General features: G+C 36.7%; 1 protein-coding gene across 1 annotated transcript; it reads right to left on the bottom strand.

The window, feature by feature from the left end:
- Positions 1-4,011: 4,011 nt before the first annotated feature.
- Positions 4,012-5,757, bottom strand: LOC111470451. The gene is made up of 5 exons (XM_023115998.1): positions 5,308-5,757; positions 5,084-5,177; positions 4,956-4,993; positions 4,729-4,864; positions 4,012-4,572 (listed from the first exon to the last, which is right to left on the bottom strand). The coding sequence occupies exons 1-5, from the start codon at positions 5,638-5,640 to the stop codon at positions 4,157-4,159; spliced, it is 1,017 nt and encodes a 338-aa protein (XP_022971766.1). The 5' UTR covers positions 5,641-5,757; the 3' UTR covers positions 4,012-4,156.
- Between the last annotated feature and the right edge of the window lie 5,757 nt (positions 5,758-11,514).

Here is an 11,514-nt window from a genome sequence, read left to right on the forward strand (position 1 = left end):
TTATAAATATTTGCTTGGGTATGAATCCAATCCAAAGACACAAATAAAGTAATGAAATTGACTTGGATTCTACTTCACTTCTATTACTAGAGTTGGCTTTGTTTGATTCATTTGTTCTTGCAAGTTTGGTGCTACATGAAACTTTGAAGATTCTCCTTCCTTCTATTGTCTCTCACTCTAAATCTCAAATGATTGAACCAATTCTTCAAACCACTAAACTCTAAGAGTTCTAATATCTTGTGGTTGATTAATGCTTATACAAATTAGCTCCGCAATTTAACATCTAGCCATTTAACAATCTTTTTTCCAAACTTCTTTTATCATTGGATTTCAATTTCCTCTAGTTTGATCTTGTACATACAAACAATAATGAGAGACTGATTCCCTTGATATCTACAAGTGTCCCAACCACTATTGCCCTTTTGTGCTTCTTCAACGTTTTTAGCAACATATTTTCTTGGATCAATGACAAAGTTGCTGAGATGATAATTGACAATGTCTCCTTGTCATTTAAATATGCATATTTAAGGTGAGATAACTGTGGTTTCAAGGCTAGATGGGGGTACTACTTCAATGGATGGCTCATTAGCAAGCTTTTCCTTTCTTCTAATTCTAACGATTCAAAGGCTCTTACAAACTCGTCTAACATACTTAGTTGTTTATTGGAATTATTCCAGGGGTTGTCTTCATCTTGCCTGCTACGTTTCCAGTCAATTCAAAGACACTCTTGAACATTCATCTCTCTCTGCAGCATGTTTCAAGTTGTCACTGATGTTAAATTCTATTTTCTGAACATATATTCTAAGAGTTATAGTTCCTTTATGGACGTCCACCCATGTTAGCCTCGTTTTCAAGAATAATCTATCCAAGATAATTGGCATGTCACTATCCGTTTCATAATCCAAAATAATAAAACTTATGCAATCTGCAATCCTAAGGCACCTCATTCAACCCCTTTAGCTGGAAGAGAACCATTCTAAACCATCACACTCTCTTTATCATGGCACCGAGCATAAGAGGAAAATAACTTGTAGTTGAGGAGTCCCATGACGAAACACCTCAAGGTTGGGCAGATACAGAGACACCCACACTGCCAACAAACCCGAGGGTCACAAGAGGCATGAAGTTCACAAATCCAAAGGCTTGCTACCGGAGATGAGATTTCCAAAACTCACCTCTACACTCCCACAGCAGTTGATGGTCACCATTACCAGTCTAGGATGGGAGATTACAAGATCCGCTCTTCCTGATTCCAGTCTAGGGAGAAGGGTCTCTCTTATTACCACACCGATATAGACCAAGAAATAGATTACTCTTAGTCCGAGGGAAAGAAGTTCACCATCTTTTAGGCAGGCCACTTTTAAATGGTGATAGCTCTCTTAATAGGAGACAGTGGGCCTCAAGGGAGCACAACGGGAAGTCACAGAGGGCGGAACAAGGACATTTATGGCAGCATATGTGAACCCAAAAGCTAAAGTGTGGGCTGCCTTCGTCAAAACTAATCTCTTGCCCACCATGCATGACACTACAATCTATTCTGAAAGAGTACTATTGATATTCGTGATCATGAAGAATCTAAGCATTGACGTAGGGAAGCTAATAGCATAGGAAATATGGCAATGTGTAAGCAAAAGAGTTAGGAAACTGTTTTCCCACATTTAATAACTATGTTGTGTCTAGAAGCTGACGTTCCCTTTGAAGAAGATGAAGAAATCCTCTATGCAAAGAGTTTGTTGGAAACAACATTGGGACACAAAGAATAAACTCAAACAGTAGATCAAAAAAAGGTGGAGGACTAGCGGTGCCCATTGATCAAATGTTAAAAAGGCAAGACAACTTACTAAGTTGGTGTGAGAACTCTGAAGCAAGTAGCAAAGCATACTTAGACATATGCAATACAAGTCATCCAAGCGTTCTACAGAAATTTATTTAAGATTAGAGTCATAAAGAAAGAATCTTCTCATTTCACCTGAAGATGAAGATCACACTTTCCTTGAAGATGCATACAGGAGTTCTCTGTTTATACACCTACTAAAACTTTGTTTGAGCTACTAAGAAGCATCGACACCCATGCACTACTCAATTATTTTGTTTGTCTACCTATGGAGTCATGATCATTTTGTTCATGCATGTCATGATAATATCTTTATCTAAGCTACTTAAGTTAGGCACTTAGACCTATATATATAGTAGCTTTTGCTATGACTCATGGTCATAACATCCACAGAACAATAAAGTCAGAGGTGTGTTTCCCCAAAGATTTACTTCATAAAAATTAAAAGTACTATTGAGAAGTAAGAGTATTCATCAGAATCAAGAGAAGACATGAATCCATTATAATCCACCTTAACCAGTAGAATATCTAGTATACTGCCCAGTCTTAAACCATTTTTCCAACAAAAACCATAGACCATTCGCAAACAAATTCCAAGAATAATTCCAAACCTACACCAATGCACATAAGCTTGTGGTATAAAATCAACTTTACCACCCCACCAATTTATGAAATAAAATAAAATAAAATAAAAAATAAAATAAATGAAAACAAAACTCTAAGCTCGAGAGCACTCCTCTTCAACCTAGAGCATGAACTCTCAAAACTTAAAAAAAAAAAAAAAAATTCTCTAATGGCTCGTTGTCAAGCAATCTGCATAACCAATGAAGATGTTTGAATCGAAGGCAATGGGGGACTAAGAATAGCTATCGTGAATTGCATAACAAATGTGGTCATACGGAAGATGTTAGGATGCTAGCAATAGAGTTGAGACAAGGGAGAATAAGTGTTAGCCTATCTAATCATCCTTTGAAGATTTTAGATGATTTGCATTGAAATTGGAGGCACTCATAGAATAGGAGGATGACGGGAAGGATTTTTGGGAGAAAGAGAATAAAAAAATTAATAAAAGAAAAAGAAAATAAGAAAATAAATAAAGAGGCCAAGCCAGAAAAGTAAAGGCATAAAACATGGGGAACACCGAGTTAAAGGAAGAATACAAGGATGTGAGTTGAATTATGATTTGATGAATACTCCAAAACAAAAGCCCCAAGTGGTAGCAAGTGAAAATGAGAGAAAAATAGAGAGTGGAGAGAACGATTAGTTAAGCATGAACAATCCTTTAAGTTTGTGGGTATGATAACTCTCCAGAAAATAGAGTTTTACATGACCATTTAGCCAATAATCTTACATACATTCTTAACTTTCTCTTAGTTGTCTCAATTATAATAATTATTTAGCATGGAATAACTCATTCTGGTCTAGCATTACAAGTGCAAGTGATTGAAGTGTATACAATTTAGCCAATTTGTATACTTAATCTATTCATTGTGCAGAGTAGTTGAACCTTTATACGGAACCGTAAATCTATAAGCAATTTTTTTTGGGAATGACAGCGAGAAATTTCAATTAAAACAGCAAGCTAGGTAGATGTTGGAAGGTCCAATAAGAGGTTGCATAGCGGGATTACTAATCCATTTCTCAGCCCTAAATTTAAGAAAGGAAGCCCTTATATAATGAAAAACCTCCCAAATTAAGAAAGAGAGGGAGAGGAAGAGAGGCAAAAAGGGAAAGGAGTGAACAGAACAAAAATGCCCTAATTGGGTATTCCCAAAAGTAAGAAGAAAACTGAAGGAGAAAACAGAGCCTAAGAGTGGTGAAGTAAGGGAACTAGCTCACGGAAGCCACAACATCAATCAAAATACCTAACAGCCCAACCATGGAAGATTCTACACCAAGGAGCAACGAGAATTTTTGATAGCTCTCGTGTCTTCTCTATTATATTTCTATGATTAAGATAATAATGTTTTTGTATAAACAAATGGATTCAAAATGCTTTTACTGTTTCTTAATAACCCTAAGAAAAATTATCAAGAGAAATGTTGAGGGATATTGCAGATAGAAAATTTACCTCTATTTTTGGCTCCTTTAAAAGGAGTTTGTGGTTGCAAGTATTGTTGAGATAGAATTCAAAGGTTTGGCTCATGACATATGTAAGGGTAGATGAATCAAGAGTGTTCTAAGTGAATTGGGCAAATCTTATTCATCAACAAGTTGCAATAAGTATTGCAAAGAATCAAATTCATGATGATAGGACAAAATATATTGAAATCCCTGTTAACTAATTTTTAGTTTTTATATGATTTACATACGAAGGTGATGTTATAATTCCTCATCAAGTTTCAGAAAAAGAAGATAGGCAATTAAGCCAACAACAGGGACAAATCTAAGAGAACTTACAATTCCAACTTTGCTCTCTTTGATATTTTGAAGATTTTCTCCAATCAACCAAGGCTGGAACACAGTGTAAAGGCAAATATCCCAAATAAATGCGTATGCTAACCTCTCTGAAGATAGATATTGGATCAAGAACTCCCATCTCTCCGCTATACCTCCAAAATTACCCTCTGCTCGACCAACAAAAGACCAGATTATTGATATGATGCATGCTGCACCACCAATCAGGCCAACAACAGGCGCTCTAGTAGTCATCAAAGAGCCCAGTTTCGACTGCGGTCGCGGGGCAGAGTCTCCGCTAGCTTCATTAAGCCGGATGGCCATATAAGGTATCAAAAAGGCTGGTGAATGACATGAAAATTTTGTTAAGAGAAATATCTGACTCACCCCTAAACTATATGAAGAAATCAAAGACAGAATGAAGAACAGTTGTTAAGGGGTGATATATATTCACTGAAGTGGATTAATCAAAGAAAGTAGCAAGAAATAAAGCTTACTGTTGGTAAGGAACATCTGAAAGCCCCACAATAGGTCCAATGAACCAGTGTACCGGTCCCTCCTTCGGTCGGTGAACAGCAGGGGAGCAAACATGAGCGTCCATGCAATGACAAAATTGAACAATCCCTCAGACATCTGATGAGAAAGAAAACTCCATCATGACAATGGTGTCATTGAGTGAAGAACAATGAAATATTGAGGTCAACCATTTGAAAGTAATTCTTACTGGGTGAAGAACAGGAGCATCAATCAGACGGATGCCGACTGCCATGCCAAAAATCATGAAGGAATCAAAATTAATTTCACAAAACATCAGATATACTTTTTTGAATTGATTGAAGAAACTGAGCGTACCAGAGTTGATAGCAGGCAATATAAGAAAGAAGTTAAGAGAAAGACCCACAAGAGAATTCACTGTTTCAGAACTGATCGCCCATACAGGATCTCCCTGTAATTGTTAAAAACCAAGAGCAATGAACTTTCTGATCCACATCTACTGTGATCTACTTCGTCAAGTAAAACCCTAATTCCCGACATAGAATTAAGCTAAACTAAATGCAATAGCGATTAAAACAAACCGGGGCATAAGGAAGGAGAAACAACCACAAAACGTAAACCCCCTCAGCAGCCCATAGCAGAATTTGAAGAACCCGTCGGACATCGGAATTACCCTCGTCAGCGAAGCCCGCAGAATCGACCAATGTTGGCTTCCGGCGAGCGGCAGGGCAGATGGGAGAGTAATTCCGGCGACGGGGCAAGGGTTGTAAGGCCGTTTTTGTGTAGAACGAGTGAGAAAGCATTGGTTGTTGTGGTCTGCAGAATTGGAAACGGAAGGAGGAAGCATAAGGCTTAATCAGTAGAAAAGAGTTGTTGCAGAGTAAAGGTTGAGCTGCTATGATGGCCGTCCCCATTTTCTCTGGGATCAGCGGTGCGTGTCAAAGTTCTGAGTGCCAATTTGGATTTTGAATCGTGAGGCCAGTTTCAATTTTGTAAGGATGGGAATTCTAACGACACCCATCGGTTTCCACAATTCTTACTTCCCCAATTATACAATCATTACACACATTGATTTATTTATAATTGGATTGAATTTTTAGGAGAAAACAACTCTGCTTCAAACTTCCAAAATTGTATCAATATTCATACTTAATTCTCAATTTTGTACATTTGAACTCCAAATTTATAAGAATATAACTTTTGTTATATACCACTAATTCGTAACAAAATATAATTTTTGGACTCTATCGATTCATCTATGAGACGATGTACCTCTTTTTACACTATTCTTGCAAAAATAACATATTTAGACGTCAAATTTCTTGTGTGAATGAACGTTGACTCTCAACAAATACCTCATACAATCCCCTCTTCCCTACTTGACCGTCATTTTCACCGTCCAACATAGGATCTTCTTACTCTCATTGTGGGCTAGAGTCTATTGAATTGGGGCGTTCATTGGGGTGTGTTGAACACAACTTTCTGGAAAACACTCATTCTCTTTATTAACACCAATTGAAAAAAAGATTATAAGACACTATGTAGAATACCACTGGTGCTTGTGCTTTTTATTTTTGGGATGATAACCTAGGTAGGGTGGGGTATTTATAGAGCCTACACAATCTATTCCTAAAATATGAGAATCTTTTTCTTATAATATATAGATATTTTTCCTAAAATATCTAGCTATCTTTATTCTAAAATACCAAAATCATTTTACTAAAAAAAAATATAAAGTGAGCTCATAATTATTGGGCTTTAACTTCATTGGGCCACTGATAATATTTTAACACTCCCCTCAACACTAGTCCTCATCCGCTCCACCATGTTGAGCTGACAACGAAAGCTCTCATGTTAGCCATTTTGTAAACAAGTCTGTCACTTGGTCTTCTATCTTGATCGGCTGCATCTCGATTTCTTCTTTCAGAACTTTCTCTCTAATGGAATGGTAGTGTACCTCCACATGCTTTGTTCTATCATGAAACACTGGATTTTCTGTTATGTGAATCACAGATTGGTTGTCGCAATGAAGTGGTATTGGATAATCAATTTTCTAATGTCAATCTTCCATCAAGAGTTTCAATCATGTACTTTCCTGAGTTGTCCCAGCTACTACTATGTACTCTACTTCTCTAGTTGACAATGATACAAGTTGATTGTCTTTTGTTACACCAAGAAGTTGTTCTCGAACCGAGTTTGAACACATACCTGATGTTTGATCTTCAAGTATCGTGATATCCTGCATAGTTAGCATCATAGTATCTAACTAGCTTGTAGTCTTTACTTATTTTATACAAACGATCATAATTGATTGTACCTTTGACATATCTCAAAGTTCATCAGACGCATCCAAATGAGGCTTCTTCAAACTTTCGAATTTCTTCGATTGGTCCATGTAGAACTCTCTATTTAACTTTTTGTTCAAAAAAACATTATTCATATCCATTTGACATAATTTCAAATCTTTATTTACCACAAGTATTGGAGGAACCTATACGATAGTGATCTCCACCACTAGACTAAACGTTTCATCATAGTCTAGTCCATATTCTTGAGAGAATCCTCGAGCTACATATTGAGTCTTGTATCTTTCGATTGATCCATCCGAGAGACACATTATTTCGTAAGCTCACTTGGAAGAGATGGATTTGATATCTTCTAGTCTTGGTACTAGTTCCCAAGTTTGATTTTGATCAAGGGCTATAATTTCTTCCTACATTGCTTTCTGCCAAGCGGAGTTTTGTGATACTTTTTCACATGTCTTTGACTCATTAACTTTGTCTTCTACAATAGTTGCATTAGCATACTCTAGATTTGACTTTTGGATTATTTCTGACTGTCTAAGTTGTTGAGGTTCAATTTCCTTTTTATCATGTTCGCTTGGTTGAGTCACTTCTTACTCACCAACATCAGTGTCACTTAGATATTCATAAACATCAACATTTGACTGAATGTGTGTAGTTTGCTCCCCCATCTTCTGTTGTAGAATTTCTTCAGTTTGCTCTCCCGTCTTCTGTGGAAGAATTTCTTCAATTTTCTTCCCTGTCTTCTGCAGAATAATTTCTTCAATTTGCTCAAGGCATGGTAATACTTCCTTCTCTAGAGGGCCACCCCGCTTCCATTACACCATTCTAATAGTCAATCATGTGGTTTGAGCATCTTGAATCAATGATCCAGTCATCGTCATAATCGATATTTTCTCCCATCATTACCATTAGTGCTAGCTCATCTTCTACTATGGGGCATAGTACCTCTGCATCTCATTCATCATCCATCTCCTTTTTGGATGTTGTCACATTGCTTTCAACAAATCTTTTTTTGGACCAACAATTTCTAGACATGTGGTCATTTTTCACGCAATTGTGGTAAATACCTCCAAATTTCTTTCCTTGATAACTCTTGATGTCGTTCTTTTGAGCTCGCTCAGGTTGTGCAGTTCCTTGATCGCTTCTTTCTTTGTCATTATTTTTGTATCAATGTTTGGTGGACGACTTTTTGTTGCTCTGACTTTCACTCGTGTATACTGTTTCTTCTTTCTTCAATGTGATGCCTCCCATTTATTTAGCCAAAGTTTCTCCGTTAGCTAACAAATTCTCAAACTCTATAAATGATGGTTGAGCGGGCCATCCTTGTACAGTAATAACGAAGCTTCTATATTTTGATCGCAATCCGTGGATAATGATTCTCTTCATTCGAGATTCTCCAATGGCGGACTTTGGGTCTAGTTCAGTAATCTCTCGGCAGATCGACTTGACCTTGTGAAAGTACTGAGCAATCGTCATGTCATGTTGTGAAATTGACAACAACTTGTTTTCCAGAAGTTGTAGCGTCGTATCGTTCTTCTTTGAGAATAGCATCACGAACGTGTCTCATGCTTCTTTCGATGTCTAGTCATCCCAAATGTGCTCCAACATCTCTTCTCCAATTGTGGTTTTCAAGGCAAACATTGCTTTGCCTGCATTGATTCTACATTTGCGTAAGGCATTAGAATTCTCCTCTAGCGGCATAGTTATTTAGATATGATATTTTGAGATATATTTTAATAATTAGTTATGGAGTATATCTTAGATATTTTGGGAGTTGTTAGTGGTATCTTAGATTTGATTAACGGTATATTTTACTTTATTTACAAGATTTAGTTAGTTATATATTTTTCCTCATTCTTAGATATTAGTTGATAGTTTGTATCTATTTAAAACGTGTGGTAAACATTAATTAAGATCATATTTTCGTTCCCAATTATATTTCTATTTCTCATTCTTAACATGGTATCAGAGCATGGATCTGTGTTCTTAAATACCAAAATTTTCTTTATGGCAGAATCAGCCAAATCCAGCTTCAAAATTTCGAATGTTGATTTAACACATCCTTGTTATATTCATCACTCTAATCAGCTAGAATATTCCCTTGTTTCAATCAAATTAAATGGAGCAAATTACCAATCCTAGAGTAAATCAGTTATGCATGCTCTTATTTCCAATAAGAAAATTGGCTTCATTGATGGCACAATTGAAGAATCGTCTCAAGATGCAAATTCAACTGAATTTGAACTCTGGAATCAGTGCAACAGTATGATAATATCTTGGCTAACTCATTCCGTTGAAGCAAATATCGCTAAAGGCATTATTCACGCCATGACAACTCATCAAGTGTGGGTTGATCTTCACAATCAATTCTCACAAAAGAATGCCCCAGCAATTTTTCAGATACAAAAGTCGATAACAATGATGTTATAAGGAACCATGGCACTGTCAGCATATTTCACCAAGCTCAAAGCACTCTAGATGAACTGGAAGCATATTGCACACTATTTACCTGTAATCAACGTCAAATACATGTTGATCAATGCGAAGAAGACAAGTTGGGTGTGATTGACATACACTCTCCAACTCGAGGGGGAGTATTAAGATATGATATTTGGAGGTATATTTTAATAATTAGTAAGGAAGCCAGTTTTAATCCATAAAGAGATTTATGGAGCCAACATACTGTATTCTCCCCCTGTCGACGAAGACCTGGTGGTAAAGACATATAGACTTTCTCGTCTAGATTATCATGGAGAAAGACATTTTGAACATCCAACTGATGGGTGAACCATTTTCGAGCAGCAGAAGCAGTGAGTAAGCAACGAAGTGTAGTAAGTTTCGATGTAGGAGAAAATGTCTCTGTGTAATCAATATCTAGCTCAAGTCCACTTCATCATTACCTTTCATTCTCTTGTTTTTCTCCTACTCAACGTGCTTTTTTAGCTCTTATTACATCCCAGACAGAACCTAAACCTATGACGAGGCAGTTGGTGACCCGTTATGGCAGCAGGCTATGAATGATGAAATTGCAGCTTTGGAACGTAATCATACTTGGTCTCTCATTCCTCTACCACCTGGTCATAATGCTATTGGTTGTCGTTGGGTGTACAAAATTAAATACAACTCTGATGGTTCTGTTGAACGTTATAAAGCTTGACTGGTAACAAAGGGATACACTCAGGTTGAAGGTATTGATTACACAGAGACATTTTCTCCTACAACGAAACTTACTACACTTCGTTGCTTACTCACTGCTGCTACTGCTCGAAAATGGTTCACCCATCAGTTGGATGTTCAAAATGTCTTTCTCCATGGTAATCTAGACAAGGAAGTCTATATGTCTTTATCACTAGGTCTTCGCCGACAGGGGAGAATACAGTATGTCGGCTCCATAAATCTCTTTATGGATTAAAACAAGCTTCTCGCAATTGGTTCTCCATATTTTCTTTCACTATACAAAATGCAGGCTACATTAGTCTAAAGCAGATTACTCTTTATTTACTAAGAGTAGAGGTACTTCTTTCACTGTCTTTCTAATCTATGTTGATGATATTTTGTTGATAGACAATGATCTCAAAGAAATTCAATATCTCAAGACTAGTTTACTCAAGAAATTCCTTATCAAAGATTTAGGGAATTTGAAATATTTTCTAGGCATTGAATTTTCTCGGTCTAGAAAAGGAATTTTTATGTCTCAAAGGAAGTATGTTCTAGATATTCTTCAAGACAGGTCTTACAGGAGCACGTCGATCCAAGTAAATATAGACGGTTGATTGACAGATTAATATATTTGACTGTTACTAGGCCTGACATAGTTTATTCAGTTTGTATGCTTAGTCAAACAAGAAAACCACATTGGGAGGCAGCTCTTCAAGTTTTGAGATACATTAAAGGTACTCCTGGTCAAGGACTCCTACTACAATCTAAAAACAATTTAAGATTACAAGCATATTGCGATTCTAACTGGGGTGGTTGTCGAACTTCCAGACAGTCTATTTCTGGGTTCTGCATTTTCCTCAGAAATTCAATTATTTCTTGGAAGTTTAAAAAGCAGACTAATGTGTCCAGATCATCAGCAGAAGCCGAGTATCGAGCTATGACAAATACTTGTTTAGAGTTAATTTGGTTAAGATACATTCTTCAAGACTTGAATGTTCCACTATCCGAACCAGCATTATGATATTGTGATAATCAAGCAGCATTACATATAGCAGCCAATCCAGTTTTTCACGAACGTCCGAAACACATTGAAATAGATTGTCATATAGTTTGAGAAAAGTTACAAGCTAGAATCATCAAACCGTGTTATGTCTCGATTAAAATGCAATTGACAGATGTTTTCACTAAACCTTTGGGAAGATATCAGTTTGATTTTTTAAAAGACAAGTTGGGTGTAATTGACATACACTCCCCAACTTGAGGGGGAGTATTAAGATATGATATTTAGAGATATATTTTAATAATTAGTTAGGGAGTATATCT

Source organism: Cucurbita maxima, unplaced genomic scaffold (assembly GCF_002738345.1).
Source record: "Cucurbita maxima cultivar Rimu unplaced genomic scaffold, Cmax_1.0 Cma_Scf00045, whole genome shotgun sequence".
NCBI lineage: Eukaryota > Viridiplantae > Streptophyta > Magnoliopsida > Cucurbitales > Cucurbitaceae > Cucurbita > Cucurbita maxima.

Coding starts and splice junctions, on each gene's coding strand:
- LOC111470451 (XM_023115998.1), bottom strand. CDS start 5,640: ATGGGGACGGCCATCATAGCAGCTCAACCTTTACTCTGCAACAACTCT. Junction 5,178..5,307: donor TTCTCCTTCCTTATGCCCCG/GTTTGTTTTAAT, acceptor TAACAATTACAG/GGAGATCCTGTATGGGCGAT. Junction 4,573..4,728: donor TCAGATGTTCCTTACCAACA/GTAAGCTTTATT, acceptor GTCATTCACCAG/CCTTTTTGATACCTTATATG.